This window comes from Pempheris klunzingeri, chromosome 17 (genome assembly GCF_042242105.1).
Source record: "Pempheris klunzingeri isolate RE-2024b chromosome 17, fPemKlu1.hap1, whole genome shotgun sequence".
Taxonomy (NCBI): domain Eukaryota; kingdom Metazoa; phylum Chordata; class Actinopteri; order Acropomatiformes; family Pempheridae; genus Pempheris; species Pempheris klunzingeri.
This window is the reverse complement of record NC_092028.1, coordinates 12979183-12996987: the sequence shown is the minus strand read 5'-3', so window position 1 is coordinate 12996987 and position 17805 is coordinate 12979183. Positions and strand designations below refer to the sequence as shown.

The following is a 17805-nucleotide window of genomic DNA, read 5'->3' as shown; positions in this document are numbered from 1 at the left end:
GATTGCTTGTATTTGTGTCTGTAGCTGCTTGACTACATGTGCTGATGGTAATTAATGCATGAATGTCTTTATTTGTATTATTCAGGGTGATCAGCCGAGCCCCAGGACTGAAGCTGGTTGTGGAGACTCTCATCACCTCTCTTAGGCCCATCGGGAACATTGTCCTTATCTGCTGCGCCTTCTTCATTGTCTTTGGCATCTTGGGGGTGCAGGTAGTTTGCATTCACAGAAACACACACACAAACCTGTTCTTGCCTTGCTAGTTAGATATTCAGTGCACACACTGCAATGATGATACTGCTTTGTCATTTGCTTTTTCTAAGCTTGAGGACAAAGCCTTTTACCCTGTGTGGCTTAAATGTCAGTCTTGTTGAGCAGCTGCATATGTGATTGTGGCCTGAGGAGGGATTGTAACTGTCTTGAATATCCAATGGACAATGCGCCTTTGTTCCTTAAGAGTGTGATTTTTGAAAGAATGACAATTAGGTTAAGTGTAAAAAGAGGGGCAACATGACCCCCAGGCCAGCATTTAGCAGCCGAACACTTGGAAATCCTCTGATAAGAATATGTTCTATGAAATGTCCTTTTATTCCTGGCATTAATAGTTAGTTGTTTAAAAAGCCGCAAGCTCCGGTGCAATTGAGATAATGTGTAAATGGCAGCCAAATAGCCCGGCAGACCTCTCTCTCTGTCTCTTTCTCTCACTCCGTAGCTGTTCAAAGGGAAGTTCTACCACTGTGAAGGTCTTGACACGAAAAACATCACCAACAAGTCCGACTGTCTGCAGGCCAACTACCGTTGGATTCGACGGAAGTACAACTTTGACAACCTGATTCAGGTATGATTTGATGGACTGAGGGTGAGAAAGGGGAGCAGAGGGATATAGAGAAGAAGAATGAAGATTTGTGTTCAGGGCAACATTTTTGACAAGACTTGAAGACCATGAGCTTATTATAGCAATATAATAATATTAGGGCCAAGGAAATCCCTGTATTTTGATTTTTTTCTTTCTCTACATGTCCTTTCCAGGCTCTGATGTCTTTGTTTGTGCTGTCCTGCAAGGATGGCTGGGTCAACATTATGTATGACGGGCTGGATGCTGTGGGAGTGGACCAACAGGTAACGATGTGAGGAGTGTACCCAGTCATGGTGTCAAACATTTCTTGGTTTCAGCTACATAAAGCCTGATCTGATCCATTTCCAGCATTTTAACCCATTTTATTCTTCATATATTTCACATTTTGGAAAATAAGATATTTGAAAACATTTTCAAAACTGGTAATTCATGCTGCTAGTTTTATGGTAAGCCTAGTAGTGGCTAAGAGCCCTCTGTGCAGTTGTATATCTAAAATACTTAGAATAAGATTAAATATCAGATCTAATCTACTATCATCAGGAAATATTAGCACAGCATGAAAGAAAACATGGTGCTTTTATCTCAATTGGAAGCTTTGATATCAATATGGGCAAATACCTGCCCTTAAAACAGCCTAACAACCAGTGTTTGTAATGGAGTCATCGAATAAACTTTGGAGTATAAAGTGAAAAAGAGACAGAGTGGGGGCTAACATTTAAATTCAATTTCTTAAAAAAAAAAAAAAAAAGCTAGTTAAATGGCAGTGGTGTATTAATAACACATTATAAGCAAAGGCAAGGCTCAAAGAGTGATTTAATAGCAGGCACTTCAAAGCTTCAGTTGATGAGGCTGTCTTCAGATCCAGGACTGCCTGTGGTGTAATGTGCTGAAATAGTGAGGGCATGGGCGCCTGAGCAATGAAGCAGGCGGAGCAGCTGCACCCCCACTTTTAGACCTGGGGGAGCAAAAGTGTCTTTTTGCACCCCCACTTTTTGATCAGACAACTTTGCTATTTTTAGATATTTTAGCTAGTTTGGATCAAAATTACTTTTGTCTGTCAGTGTCATATATAGTATGCAAATCAAAAATTTGATTTTCCGTTCTTGTGTATGAGGGTAAGCATTTGGCTCGAATTCTTTAGGGTTTTCTTTTTTAGGGCTAAGGGTTACTTTTTTTAGGGTTTAGAGTGACTTTTTTTTTAAGGTTTAGAGTTACTCTTTTAGGGTTTAAGGTTACTTTTCAAGTTCATTGTGGATTAGAAACTGAAATGCGCATGATGCTAAATCAGGTTTTGAGTCAAAATATGTCCACAAGCTTTACGATTTGTCTGACAAATTATATTATGAAATATATGAGGTACATACACTTTGAGGCAACATTTAATCAGTCCCTCACTGCTGAAACTAGAACAGAATAAGCTTTACTTATCACGACTGAAGAATCTATATTGTAGGAAATGGCATTTTCGAGTGTTAATTAAGTTAGAATTTTCCTGCCCCTACTTTTAACTATAACTATGCGCCCATGAGTGAGGGTACTCGTATTTGCAACAACATACTAAATCGAGGGACTAGAAACCAAAGGAATAAAACCTTTATTTGGGATCTCATCAAGGGAAATTGCTGCACTGACAATACAATTATCCTTTTAAATTCTTTGAAGTTTACCAAAGGTTACCCAGGTATTTTCAGAGAGTTCACCTTGTTCTAGTTGCTGTACATTATACTGTAATGACTTGCACTGGCAGTGTGGCATTTGGCATTGTGTCACTTTCCTGCTCAAATGAGGTCAAAAGAGGTAAAAATAATTGTCTGCTGTGCTTTTTTGTGTTCACACATTTAGCGATTCACACATGAGCAAAAACCACTGAAAACCTTTATCTTCTTTACTGTAATCGTCTCTGCTCTTCTGTTCTGCGCTCCTCTCATCTCTTCTCAGCCTGTGAGGAACCACAACCCGTGGATGCTGCTGTACTTCATCTCCTTCCTACTCATTGTCAGCTTCTTCGTTCTCAATATGTTTGTCGGCGTCGTAGTGGAGAACTTCCACAAGTGCCGGCAGGACCAGGAAGAGGAGGAGGCCCGCTTACGGGAGGAGAAGAGGCTCAAAATGATAGAGAAAAAGCGCAGGAGTAAGGAGAATGGAGGGGCTGGTCGGTAGTCTATTTTTCTGAGCACTGCCTGCTTTCGGAGCCTGAAAAAAAGAGAAAGAGAATGACAGAGAGAATAAACAGGGAAATATATTCTGACTTAAACATAAAAAGAGGGAGAGTTTTAAAGACTGGCTAGCTCACGCAAAATAGTGATTGATCACTGACAGAAGGCGTAGGCTACGCCAGTCTGATGCATGTAACTGCATGACTGCAGCCCTCCCCCAACCCTCCCCTAACACTGCATGGAAAACTTTTGAAACTGAGCCAACCTAACCAAAATCTCAACTGTATTAATCTATCTAAAAAATGTTATGCTCACCCTTTAACAAAAGAACTGCCACCACTGTAGATTAAAGGATAACAATAGCAGTAAAACAGATTTGATTCATTTATAAAATTATATCCTCTTAACACCAAATCCGGTATTAATACCATTCCTAATACATAATGAAAGTGATTAATACCCATAATAAGTTGAATTTTTTTTAAGATTCCTTTGCTGTTGAACAAAGCCTTTCAAAGCACCTTTTGCATGTGAAGCTGATTGAGGTTGATGCTTTCCTCCATGTGTCTCGGGAAATTTTGCTAGCAAAATTTTGATTGGTGAAGTGCCAATGTTCCTTCCCGTTCTGCGAGTGCATGTACAACCCTGACCCTGAGGCGTTTCTAGACACGGGTAGAAGAAGGATATTTCCTGTAAACGAGCTTTGACTGGCAGACTCAGAAACATAGCAGACATTTTGGCTGCTATACCTGCAAATACCTCGGGTAATAGAGCTGTTAAACAATGCAAGTTAGTTAAAGGGGACATATTATGCTCATTTTCAGGTTCATACCCGTATTTTAGGGCCCCACTTGAATATGTTTTCATGCTGTAATGTTCAAAAAGCACATTATTTTTGTCAGACCGTGCATTCAACTTTGTGAACGTTCCATTTTAGCTCCTGTCTCTTTAACCACCCTTGTGTGACATCACAAGCAGGGCCAAAACTAAACAGAGCATTTTGGCACATATTTACTGAAAAATGGAGAAAGGATGGTCTTTTCTTGTAGCATGAGGGTTTGTAGACACACCTTGGACACATTTATGTTGAAAAGACATTAAAAAATGCATTTTGCATAATATGTCCACTTTAAATACAGAGGTTTATTAGTTACAGCGTGTAGAAAATACAAACACATGTTGGCAAGAACATCAGAAACACACCACCTATTGCATAAACAAGTCAGAGGGCTTTCATTACAAACCCATACTTTGTAAGGACTTGTTCTTTTATTGTGGCTTCAATGTGTTGAGCTGAAGAAAAGGGAAAAAGAAATTGGTAGAAGCACATGGTATTTATTGGCAGACACAGAAACATGGAAGAGCACCACAATTGGGCCACAAAATCATATTCAACTACCCAACACATCAATCACAGAATTACAAGGGAAGGCAGTATATGGTGTGAGCAGAGCGCCGCTCTTTTCATTTTGTGTTAGTAACATGTCTCACTGGTCTAAAACTCCTAAAGGTCCAGACAAATGTAATCTAATCAGCTGTTTCAGCCAAAAACTTCTGGCCATGCAACCTACTCATCACAAAAAAAAAAAAAAAAACGAAAAGGGAGGAGAATAAGAGGAGAAAAAGAAGTTTTAGACTAATGAGACTTTTCTGATGGGTTAAAAATGACAGTAGTGGTACCATTGAAGAGAAGAGTGGCTCCAGTGTGCGTTCAACATCACAGTCATGTTCAGCTTTTGAAATGAATTAGGAATTTGAACAGTTAAGCAACATGGATGGACAGATTTTAATTTGTTAAAATCAATAAATAGATTGTCGTTAATACAAAGAGTACTTAGTGAGAAACATGCCATTCATTTATTTTTGTGAAATTGTTGTTGAACGTACCCTGAGCAGCCTCTCTCAACCATAGACATTACCCTTCACATCAAAGGCATGGTAGCATGCAGTGGATAGACAGGGCATGGTGTACCTGGAAGGGTGACATGAACATGGACAAACACACACAAATATAACCATCATTCATCAAATATGGACATGTGAGTACACAGTTTATTAAAACAAAGGCATAATGTATAACTCCACCTTTGAGCTTTTTTAATGATAACAGCTACACTTGAGGTCTTTCTATTATTGAAAGGCTGTAATGCATCTCACAGTTCTCTAGTTTGGGTTTTAATTAAGTATTGTACTATGCCATTTAAGCCAGAATGCATAATAAGATCTCTCTCCCCTGACATTAATATAATTATTAGAGAGACAATGAATCTTCCAAATTGTCTTAGTTACACTTGGAATCTTGAAAATGAGACGTTGTGGTTTTAGTGAGCACCGTTCAGGCACACTGCTTACATGTAGCGTCTTAAAATGCACCACATGGAGCCAGGTGACTTGGATTTCTTGGTGAGGATAAGTTATAATATATTATCCAAGAATGAGTCACTTGCGTTAATGAATTGTAAGTCTGTCTTAGCATTTTAGCATTTTAAGTTTTAAGTTAGAAAACAAACAATGTAGCCAACCTGTGACTCTCATGTCCTGTCTTATTTTAACATACCACACAGGCAGGCAGTGGTGTGTACAGACGTCTGTGGGGCAGGGGCAATAACGGAAAAAGGGACACCACCACAATCAGCAGGGTTAACGTTTATGGTCATTCACAGTAGAGTGGTACTTTAGATGCCAGTGAGGCAGATAAGCTGCTCAAGGGCTCCTTTTATGAAATGTGGGTTAGAGTTAACAACAATAATGGGATCCCATTAAGACACAGGCATATCTTGGTTGTATTAAGCTATAAGGAGGGAACTTTTGCAGTCTGAGCAACAGGAACAGTGGTGGTTCTCTTCCCTTGACCCCAGCACCTTCCTGTGCACACCACTGGACACATGTAATATGTCAGATTCAGAGCATAGTTACTCACAGTTGCACTCTTCTCGTCTCTGTGTTTTGATATTTGTCTGTCCTCATGTCGTGCGTGTATTTGTTTGTTTGTGTGTGTGTTTGTGTGCTCCAGAGGCCAAGCAGAGACCTTACTATGCGGACTATTCTCCCCTGCGTCTGTCCATCCACACACTGTGCACCAGCCACTACCTGGACCTCTTCATCACCTTCATCATCTGCATCAACGTCTTCACTATGAGCATTGAGCACTACAATCAGCCGCAGGTAATGTTCCACACAAATATCATCATTACCTGGGGATGTAGGTACCAGTAGAAGAAATTTGTATGGTTTTGAGGCTAGAAGCAGCGTACCCATAAGCTCCAGGGCTGCCATTCACTTTGATTCCTTTAAACACAGCCAGAGGGCATTTTAACTTAGCCCACTGTACAATAAACATCACCATGCATATCACTTATCAGATAATACATAACTAATAGTTTAATAGTGAGGATGGAATCACCTTGTCCTCAAGCACTGACACAGCTTATAAAATAGCGTCAATACAAATTATTTCCGCTGGAAGTAAAAGCTGTTAATTGCTTTCAGAACATGCTCCATGTTTTATTCACAAAGTTAAAGCGTCTGGCCTGCGAGAGATGTTGTGAAATGATTCTCAGTTTAATTCAATGTTCCTGTATGTTTATGTGTTCAGTATTTAGAGGAGGTTCTGAAGTACTGTAACTACGTGTTTACCTGCATCTTCGTCGTCGAGGCCCTGCTCAAACTTGTGGCTTTCGGCATACACAGGTTCTTCAAAGACAGGTAACACAGTAGGGATGTGATTATGCGCAACACCCAGAGCAGTACTGTGTGATAGTTATTATTTATTGATATATTTCCAAATTAAATTATATGTGGTGTGATATAATAAGGTCTGTTCCACTACTGCATGTATCACCCTTTAACATTATACTGATCTTGGTACACTGACTTGAAAGGGAGTGGGTGATGAGTGTATTCAGTAGCCTCCGGGTGCCCTGGCACGGCCTTATCAGGGGTAAACTCACTGTTTCCCGTCCCACAGAGATTATTAGTGAGTGGGCTACCATTTAATCACCATCAACAGCCAGGCAAATCTACACTTTCCCTTTTTTCTACTCCTATACTCCTGCTCTTTTAATAAACTCACAGTAAGACATATTAGGGGGAACTCTGAAATAACAACAGGGAAATCTGTACTAAAAATCTAATCATGTAATGATAATTACTCCAATTCATGATTTGCAATAATGAACTGGAGTAACACCAGTTAATTACTGTTTTTTTTTTCATGCCCAATATTTTGAACAACATTTATCTGTGTGTTTAGGTGGAACCAGCTGGACATTGCTATAGTGGCATTGTCCATCATGGGCATCACCCTGGAGGAGCTGAAAATGAACGCAGCACTGCCCATAAACCCAACCATCATCAGAATCATGAGAGTGCTCAGAATAGCAAGAGGTAGAAACACACACATACACACACACACACACACATATAAACCAGTCCATACTTGTTTATCTTGTATGCAATTACAAAAACATACATTCAGCATTGAATGTAATAGGTCACAAAATGCCTCCTTGCTCCTAGAGATGTATAATAGTACAAATCTGAATGCCTCCCTGCTGTGATTGCAGTGTCACGCTGTGCAATTGTAAATTCTGCTGCAAATAGGCCAGCTGAACCAGCAACAACTAGCTGTTTAAAACCGCTCCCCTGTCTCTCTGCAGTGCTAAAACTTCTGAAGATGGCCACAGGGATGAGAGCTCTGCTGGATACTGTCATGCAAGCGCTGCCACAGGTAAACACAGACTCTGTGTGAAGAGGGATTTTGCTTTTTGTTTTATTTATGATTTTTTTTCTTGAATAAAGGGTAAATAGGAATGTTTTGTTCAGAATAGACAGCTCTCTGAAAGATTTATGTGTGATGATGAATATTTAACTCAAGTCGTATCCGTCCAAATTACAAAGCTTGTACTCTGACCTTAAAATGTCTCATTTTCCTTCATATTCCTGCTCTCTCTTCGCCGCTCTATAGCTGAACCGTGCACTCCGTGTGGTTTTATTATTAAATGTGCATAGTAATAAATGCCAAACAGAAAATCTCAAAGGAATCAAAGTACTCTTTTTGGCCAGTGTCCTAACATTTAAAGGAATTAAATGATCAGTTCTCAACAAATGTGTTAAGGCTCAATAAAGTTGATGGTGCATATAAATACACAGACGGTTCAAAGACTAAATTAATAATTCAAAGAGATGGTCGCTTCATACAGTATTTTTTCATGGTCCTTCAGCTGCGCTGTCTTTTGAAACTGTGATGTGTCTCAGTGTGCTTTCTCTATCCACTCAATGCACTCCTTTTAAAGTATGTCTGCGGATGCTGTGGGAGTGTCTCAGGTCTCTCTCCTGCTGCCTGGCGCAGTTCTTAGAGGCAAAGAGCAGCTGCACCAAAGATTATGATGCACATGCAGTGACAGACCCCATTGTCCTGCTATTTTCTAAATGTCAAGTGTACAGATATAACCGTGAGGGCACAGAGTGCACAGGAACAGATTTTAAGGAGCCGGATGAAAGACAACTTGAGGGTATGATGCAGATATAGTCATAGAATAGATAGTGCATAAAGTTCTTAGGGTTTGCCCAAAAAATGTTAATGGTGACAAGTAGATTTTACAGAGTTGAACACTACTGTCAGTAACTCAGACTTTTGATGACCTGTCCTTTTAAGTCTAAGTTTTATTACTTTATATGCAGGCAGTTCATCAATTTAGTCTTTAGTCTTTCTAATGTGAAGCAAAAATACACTAAGACACCTGCCAGCAAGCAAACACTTATCCCACAACCCTGTGTGCATAATACAGAATGCATTATGACCTAATGTAGCTTGCACATCTAGTCTTTACAGTATAACAGCAAAAAGTTCACTTCAGTGCAAGACTTTTTTGTAAATATCTTCTTTCCAATTATAATGCACGGTTAGGTTAGTGTGAAATGGACTAAATACAACAAAATAAATTTTAATATCCTCACTTACCTGCAGCTTTAATGAAGCAATATTAACACTGTAGTGATCTAACATGTGTATTGCTTCCAGGTGGGAAATCTCGGTCTCCTCTTCATGCTGCTGTTCTTCATCTACGCTGCGCTGGGAGTGGAGCTATTTGGCAAACTGGGTCAGTCGCACTACTGGCAGAAAACACATACCCACACACACCATGGTCTACAAGCTTCAGCAGAAAAGGCTTTTGAATCCACTCATCACTACCTCAGTCACGAATTACACCAGATTTCCCTGCCTGAACTGTCTCTGCTGAATCCCCACTCTCTGCCCCCATCTGTCTCTGTGTCTTTCTTTCTCTCCACCACTCTCACATCAGAGGCCTGTTTCTAACAAGAAAAGATCGCATTTGCATGATCACATTTATTTACATATTGCTTCCTGAATAGGCCAGCTCCATCCAAATCATATTCTCTGAGAGCGCAACAATGTGTGAGGGAAGAGGATTTACAAAAGAGCTTCTGGGAGGACAAAATGAAAACAAGTTGATGATAAAGAGGTTGCTTTCTGCGAAACATCGTTATGCTTCTGCTCGACACATTGGGAAAATGAACGGATGTCAGTTTTCCCCTTTTAGAAAATAAAAATCCCTGTTTTTTTTCACTAGGACTTCTGCTTTTGTCAAGCTGCTGACAAAAGCTTTTGGATGTGCCAAACGTCGTCTTATCCCCCATCGGTGCCTCTCTTTAAGTGCTTTTTTTAGAGCTTACAAAGCTGAAGGACTGAATTATATTTTGGTACAGGCTTGTAGCGAAGTTTGGTGGAGAGAATTGCAGTACAGCCTCGGGAGGATCAGAAAATATAACTTAATATTCACAGTTATGCTCATGACTGTCACAAGTTGGAGTATGTTGAGCCGTCCTTCTCTGGCTCCTCGCTTCCATCTTAGACATTTCTAAGCTACAAGAGGTTCACTCTGATTGAATTTTACATTGAACAACATTCAAAACACGTCTCTTTCCTGCTTCTTATGTTGTGTATTTCCCACGAGCGGTTTTCAATAAAGGAACGTCACTTTTTCCATCAGAGGGCTGTGGTAATGTGTAAGCCGACAGAGAATACAAAGCGAAGCAAGCAGTAAAGGGCTCCGCTCGTGTGATCTTTTAGGGGCTCAAGTGTGCTTGTGCCACTCCACACAGCGTTATGAGATGACTGAGCACCTTAATTGGCTCGTGAAATCTTTCTGCTCTCAGAAAGGAACAAAGACATTGTGAGATCTGCGATTCCACGGGGAGACCTAATACATGGGTGATATTGTATGTTGGCACGCTGGGAGTCTCAGCTCTGTGACCGTGGTGCCTCCAGAAGGCTGAGCAGATAAGAGAAGGTCATGTGCAAGAGAAATATGAGAGAGGATGGAATGAGGTTTTGAATGCGAATACCCACAGCTTTGGATTAAAGCCACTGTGCCAATAGCAGCTTTTTTTTTTTCTTACACATAGCTGATACTGAATATATTTCAATTTGAATCCAAATCAAATTACTGATCTCTTGAAACCTGTCCTGTCCTGATGAATCCCAGGAGAACGTTCTGCCTTTTTCTTTTTCTGTGTCCCTTTAATATTTTGTAAAATCTATGATATTCTTATGCGGCTGCTGTTTGTTTGTACATTTCGCTCTCGCATGAAAAGAGTGAGTTTGTTTTATTCCATTTACTATAATGGAAAGTTTGCCCCAGTCAGTTCCTCTGAGCTACTCACTGGTATTTTACAAACCTGTCACTTTCCCTCCTGGTGGTTGATACTTAGAATAACAAACAAGGTACATAATACTCTGAGGACTGTCTCGTTCCTTTTTAGCTTCCTGCTAAAGTGACCTGGGCTTCGAAACAGAGGAAGAAACCTGGTGGCTGTTAGGATTCTGTTAACAGGCTCCTGAGGGCTTTCTGCCAAATTGACCCTGAGACTGACAGAGAGTTCCAGAAAACAGAAGACAGCTATCTCTTCTCCTCTGTCAGGCCCAGAGGGATACACTGCTTAGCAGCTGTTTGTGTGTTAAGTGTACACTGCTTTCATGGTGCTAAAGCATTAAGACTCTCTGAATGGAACACTGATGCTCATCATCATTTGTGATCCCTTCTATCCTTGTTTTTTTTTTTAACCAGCGTGTCTATAGAGTTGTGTCATTAAAACCTTTCTGTGTTTGTGTGTTGATAAGAGTGCAATGACGACAACCCGTGTGAGGGTCTGAGTCGTCACGCAACCTTTGAAAATTTTGGGATGGCCTTCCTCACGCTGTTTCGAGTGTCCACCGGAGATAACTGGAATGGGATTATGAAAGTATGAACACACACACACACACACACACATATACACACACTCCCATACACACACTCATAAATGATGAGTAGATTATCTCATACTACAGTGAGAGCAATGACCTCCAAAACCAATTATGAAATAACAAAGTGGCTTAGAGCGCAGCAATGTCAACAATTTCACATCTTGACTCTTACTTTATTAGAAAATGTGATGTATGACATGATCATCTATAAATTACTCAAGAAATGTATATAAATAGGACAATGTTTGAGAAAAGCTGTTTTGTTGATTTCTGGCTAAGTTTTAATTTCTATAGAACTTTTTAGGAATGTGTTCCAAACCGTAACTTGGACGTTGATACAATTAAGTCACACCCCTCTTAAATTCCAGTCAAGGGCAGTCACAGCCCACCAGTCAGTGCCACACACTGTCTGCATTAACCCACAGCTAAAAAAGGCATCTCCTTACTTTTCCCTTACTGTTCCTTTAATGTTAATCTATTCTTCAGTATTACTGTGATTAAATTGCTATCATTAGCTATTATTACTATATAATTGTGTGTGTGTGTCATGTCTGTGAAATTTTTATTTAATTGTTTGTAGTTTTGTACCATTACAAAAAATAAATAAATGAATAAAAATAAAAAAGGAGCAACGTATAGTAAACACATAGTGAAGCAGATTTAAATGCATTTGTCTGTTTGGCTATTTATGTCAAAGAAGTGTGCATGTTATGTTCCATCCTTCATACGATGTAAACCTGTTTACACTGGGTGTTAAGCCAAAACACATGAAGGAATCATTCTAAAGAGTAAACCAAAGGGAATATCATACAGGGTGAACTGAAGTTTGTTTTAACAGGAGTAGAGGGCGATAAAGCTCCCTTTTCCTCATTACATACAATTTCTATCGCCAAGATGTAAGTCAAGATCTTTCAAGTTTCAAATACAAATGTTCCTAATTTCTACATTATTATCTCATTTTTACATGCTACTACAAGTACTAATCAAGAAACCGGTTTGTCATCACTCACTTACATTTAGAAAGCTGCAGACTCCCATAAGAGGGGAGCTGTTCGGTTATTGTCAGATCAGTTCTGTACAGTCTGCACTGTTAGAGCTACAGCAGTTTACACCCACAGCTCTGCTGGCCTACATCACTCCCGCTGTCCCTATTTCTCCTTAAACTCTTTCACGTTTCTAATTTTGTAAACAAAGCTCCACATCACGTAGCCGTGGTTTCTGAACAGTTACAATTTTAAAGCTTTGGTAATATTGCCTCTGGTATATTGGACAGACGGTTGTTCAATTGAGCAGATCCAGCTTTAATAACTGTGTGTGTGTGTGTGTGTGTGTGTGTGTGTGTGTGTGTGTGTGTGTGTGCCACTCTAATTCACTCTCTATACTCTCCCTTGTCCCTTTTCTTCTTTCTCTTTCTTTCTGAACCTTCCTTTGTTACTTTTAAGGACACGTTAAGGGAGTGTCGTCCAGAAGACCGACACTGTCTCTCCTACCTGCCCTTGGTCTCTCCAATTTACTTTGTCACCTTTGTGCTCATGGCCCAGTTTGTGCTGGTCAATGTGGTGGTGGCTGTTTTGATGAAACATCTAGAGGAAAGCAACAAGGTAGAGTAACTACAAGTGCACAAATACACGTACATATACACCGGTGTGAACATAGACTGTATGTAAATACCCAAAGGTATAGAAACACACATAACTGATATACTTCCACATGACATTCACATTGGTTACTGTCTCATTACAGTTTTGCACCATTTGGACTTACATGGACACTGTTTTGATCAACACTGACTGCAAATGTAGTCCTTAAGTAAAAACACGTGTGCTTTTGCAGGAGGCTAAGGAGGATGCGGAGATGGATGCAGAGATCGCCCTGGAAATGGCCATGGAGAGGGAACGCAAATTAAGCACAACCTCCGACAACAGTTCAGTGGGGGGGACCTACGTGGGGCCGTGTCCACATTCACCTGGACAGGTAGGAAGGACGTTACCTCACTCAGTAGTCAGTCAGCATAGAAAGAAGGCTGCATGTGGTATGTTGTTGGTGAATTCCTCCTTTCATTTAATGAATTCATTGCGAAGCATTATGTGTTGTGATTGGCAGTATTACCGCATGAAAACACCAGAGCTGTGTGGTCTCTGTCTCCCCCTGTAGGAGGAAGAGGTGCAGTACGGTGACCAGGACCTGCTGTCGCCAAGGAAGATGTCTGTATCCAGGATGCACTCTCTGCCTAATGACAGCTACATGTTCCGACCTGTAAGGCCCGCCAGCGCCCCCTACCCTCTGGAGGAGGTAGATCTCAGTCCCCAGCATCAGCACTCAGGTAACTTATCTGCTCAGGACTTGAATATACGAATGAATAACATTGAGTTTTGTTGCTCTATATTTTCCTTCTATTAGACAGCCACTGATATTGTTCTAACATATAATCTTGCTAATATTGTTCAATAAATTTCACGTGGACTAAGACTGATGCATGCATGTTTCTAACTGGCTAATCATGTGATTTCATATAATATAGAGTCTTGGGTCCCCCAGTAGTTCTTAAGTCTAGTTCTAAACTATATTTGAGACAAATGTGTGTTAAGATACTGAAGGTTTTCAGTACATTTAAAGCCCAGATCCAAGCATTTTTGAGCACAGCCACTTTGGGAAAGATCAGACTGAATGATAGAGGTACTCGTTATTCTAAGATTTTACACCTTTAGGATTGAAAATTCTGGTCCTGTTTGTTTCAGGGGTTATGGAAAGCAACTATTAGTTACAGTACAATAACCAAGACATGTTGCACAGATTGACAAATGGCATTGCAGGCTGTCAGTCCACAGCGGTAGACAACAACCACTCAGTCCCACACCAGTCTAAAGGATGCCAGTTATGTTAATAAAGAGTTCAAAGCACAGTTAAGTGTACCACGCACAGCTTGCATCTTAGCCTCTTGCACAGGGTCAAGCAATAATATAATCCACATATATATATATATATAATATAAGTTTCTATGACAAATTGCACTATCCAGTACAGTAGATATATGGACAGAAATCTGGAAAAGAAACACATATGGGCTCCAGTAGAGACACGTATTCAGGGTCTGACAGGTACAAGTGTCGGCTCTGGCAGAAATAGAGGGTTTGCTGCTGCTGGTATGCTGAAGAGATGCAGTACAAAAGTTTCTCAACAGAAAAGTGTGAGAATCAATCTGGCGTATTGGAAAGTTCCGCGTGTGCTTTACCGTATCGGTGGTGGATACATTCGTTGCCGATTTGTTTGGAATATTTCTGTCTTCATGATGTATTTTTGTAAAAGATATTCAATTAAATAGAAGCATATAATATTAAATAGAAGCTTATGCTTATGCATGTTGAGAACACTACTCTAAGCACTGACAAGCACTGTTTTATCTGCAGTCAGATTCTAATGGCATGTTGTGGCCAGGCTGTGGACAGGCCCAGCTCTGTCCTAAGGTACTGACTGCAGCGGATGAGCTGATCCATGTGAATCTCCGCAACCTTCACACAGGCTCATCTGCTCAGCTGTGGAATGGCTGAATACTCAAACAAGAATGACGGTTAACTTACCGGCCAAGCTGTAAAATCTGAAAAACTATACACGTAAAAATAAATGTAATCATCACGACCGTGGTGCCTTGTCCACTGTTCACTTTTTAAGGTTACAAGTGGGAGGTTTATAGTGAAGTGAAGTTACAGCTTGACCTGAAAGTACCAAGTGAAAATGAAGTTGTTTTAGATCTAACTCTGACTTTGCTACAATGTCTTTAACCCGTTTTACTATGATTCTGAGCTCACAGGTACTGAACCTGTGTGTGCAGAATGCCTGAGACCTTGGTTACAGACAGCTCACAGCAGTTACTGAACACTGATTGAACTTGGAGATGTAGTTTCTTTCTCCACGTCTCTTTGCGAACACACTTGTATTTAGAGTTCGATCACCATGACGCAATAGACTGCTGTATGTTATCAGGAACCTAATGGTCCTTGGTATGACTGATCTAAATACAGTCACATGGAGCTGTTAATCTAACCAGGATCTATTAGATTTAGGATACTGGCCTTATATGACTCTATCCCTGATGATCAGCTCAGTGCTGCAACTCAACAAACAGAAAACACTTTATTTTGACAGCAAATTTGATGCAATTGTAAAGTAATAAAACTTGTAATTGCATGGTTCTACTTGCTCGAATCTAACAATTCTATCAAAATAAAGTGTTAGTGATATTATACTGTACTAATCATGGCTCTAATATAACAATATCAAATATTACCAAAGTGATAGAAAATAGTCCGTACTGTCTGTGTTTGTATATGCCCATATTTGCATGTGTTTTCTACCAAACTGCATGGGTTTGCATTGAGACTGCGTACATGTGATTGTATTGTGTGTATGATTCAAACACTTTACATATGTGCCTTTAGGCTCAGTGAAGTCCGTCCACTCCCAGCCATGTGAGAGTCGCACACTGCTGCAGGTACCGGACCTTTCCCCCGTTCACCTTCGGCCGACCCCCACCCTCACCCTGCCCCGCATCGCCCCACCCACGCCCAGCCCTTCCCCGAGAGCCCTGCACAGACAGGTGAGGGGTCCTATCTCAGTCCTGCATTACACTGTTGACATCCATTCAGATTTATTGGTGAAAAGTGTCACGGCTGTGTGTTTTTTGTGCTGCAGGTGGCAGTTAAAGTGGATTCTGTGGAGTCCCAGGGCTCTGAGCAACAGGAGAGGCCCAACCCTATCCACCTGCCTCCCCTCTCTCCTCATGCCTCCACCCCATCTCCCCTCCCTCCTCCTCCTCCCTCCTCCCCCTCAGCCCTGTCTCTCCCACCCTGCTCCCCTTCTCCCTTCCCACTCCCTCCTCCCTCTCCCCTCCCTCCTCCGCCATCCTCCCCCTCGCTCCTTCTCCCTCCACCTCCCTCCCCCCGTCTCCCCTTGCGCCCTCCGAGTCTTCGGAGACCAAGGCCGCCCTCTGCCGCCTCCCTCTGTGACCCAGCGGATGAGGAGGTGTATCACATCACCAGCTCAGCGCGCCACAGGTGGAGAGACGAGGAGGGAGGAGGGCAGGAGAGCAGAGGGAAGGCCGGCCGCAGCCACTCCCTCTCCCCGTACACCACCCCGTACTCTCTTAACTCCCACTCTACCTCCCCCACTCCGCCTCATCCCCCACTATCGCCTTCCTCCTCAAGGAGTGCGCTCAGTCTGCTTGGGGCAGGATTGAAGGAGCATGAATTTCGAAAGGGTCTTAGTGCTGACAACCAGCGCCTCCTGGATAAGCCGTCATCATTATCTGCTGGGTACCCTGACGACCAGCGGCGCCACTCTATCGAGGTCTGCCTCCCACAGGCTGTCATCACTCGTGACGACCAACACTTTACACGAGAGGGCCACCGGTCGGAAAAAAGTGGTCAGGCATTTCCTGTGAGGGTGCAGTCGGTTGGGGGTGGCCACCGAAAGAAGAAGATGAGTCCTCCTTGTATATCCATCCACCCGCCCTCAGAGAGGGAACACCCTCAAGTTGCCTCTCCCCAAAAACTAGCTGACTGCAGTATGATGCTGAGACGCAGGACACCGTCCTATGACTTGACCCCACACACACAGTCAAACACGCACACACAAGACGTCTCGGCAGATTCACATATGCACACACAGACACACTCCCCGATGCTCACACCTATTCACATACCGCAAGCACACTCACCAACACACATGCTGACACCCTCGCGGGCATCTACTCCAACACACACTCCGCCACATGCATCCACACCTACACACCCACACATCCCGATCAGCCCAAACATCTTTATCCAACCTCATGCACCTCTTGTTCCAAACACATTGCCTTTCTCGCACACACAATCCCTCTCCCCTGCTGCAAGGCGCTCACCTCTCACAGGGGACTACATCCCCCTCCCCCAGTTCACCTTCGACCAACCACAGTCCAGATACATGAGCGGCCTGTCGGCTGGCCTATCAGAAGCTGACACAGCCACCTGCTCTTCCCCTTTCGACAACAGACTGGGAAGCGGTGCAGGATTCAGTGCAAAGAATCGGAGGACCGCCCAATGAACATCAAGCATTGCCTTCAGGAAGTGAGTGAATTGGTCCAAAATCTCTGAAGCTGGAGTAGAGGCGCCTCGGCTGACCTCAGCAGAGATTGGTGCTGGGGAAAGAGGAAAAACTACGAGAGAAGTTTACTGGGAGAGGGTTTTTTTTGTTTTTGTTAAGATGAATTCTGAAAAGACATTAATTATTATTTCCAGAGAAACGTTGGTACAGGTCTGTCCTAGAGTAATAGACAATGGATCGATTTTCCTACACCCAGCTTGAAGGACAGCAGATCCACTGAGGCTGTACCAGTATAACAGTACCTACTGTACAAGGTGTGTTTGGGACTTATACTAATGACACACCAGGACTAAAGCCACCTAACTCCGTAGCCAAAGTTTTTTTTTTTGAAACACTGTCCCCACCCACGTGAGCCAATCAGGAAGCAGCGTCTGGCTGATGAC

The 17805-nt window shown here is 42.0% G+C and overlaps 1 protein-coding gene across 1 annotated transcript in view; it reads left to right on the top strand.

Annotated features, from left to right (window-relative positions):
* cacna1ha (calcium channel, voltage-dependent, T type, alpha 1H subunit a) overlaps positions 1 to 17362 on the top strand; it is a 104404-nt gene extending 87042 nt beyond the window's left edge. Inside the window, exons 23-37 of the mRNA XM_070848702.1 lie at positions 86 to 212; positions 713 to 838; positions 1030 to 1119; positions 2795 to 3008; positions 6026 to 6177; positions 6608 to 6717; positions 7265 to 7398; positions 7671 to 7741; positions 9035 to 9113; positions 11156 to 11277; positions 12724 to 12882; positions 13115 to 13255; positions 13436 to 13604; positions 15718 to 15875; positions 15971 to 17362. Of these exons, the coding sequence (XP_070704803.1) occupies positions 86 to 212; positions 713 to 838; positions 1030 to 1119; positions 2795 to 3008; positions 6026 to 6177; positions 6608 to 6717; positions 7265 to 7398; positions 7671 to 7741; positions 9035 to 9113; positions 11156 to 11277; positions 12724 to 12882; positions 13115 to 13255; positions 13436 to 13604; positions 15718 to 15875; positions 15971 to 17362 (3244 nt within the window). The remainder of the gene's footprint in view (positions 1 to 85; positions 213 to 712; positions 839 to 1029; positions 1120 to 2794; positions 3009 to 6025; positions 6178 to 6607; positions 6718 to 7264; positions 7399 to 7670; positions 7742 to 9034; positions 9114 to 11155; positions 11278 to 12723; positions 12883 to 13114; positions 13256 to 13435; positions 13605 to 15717; positions 15876 to 15970) is intronic.
* Positions 17363 to 17805: the final 443 nt, after the last annotated feature.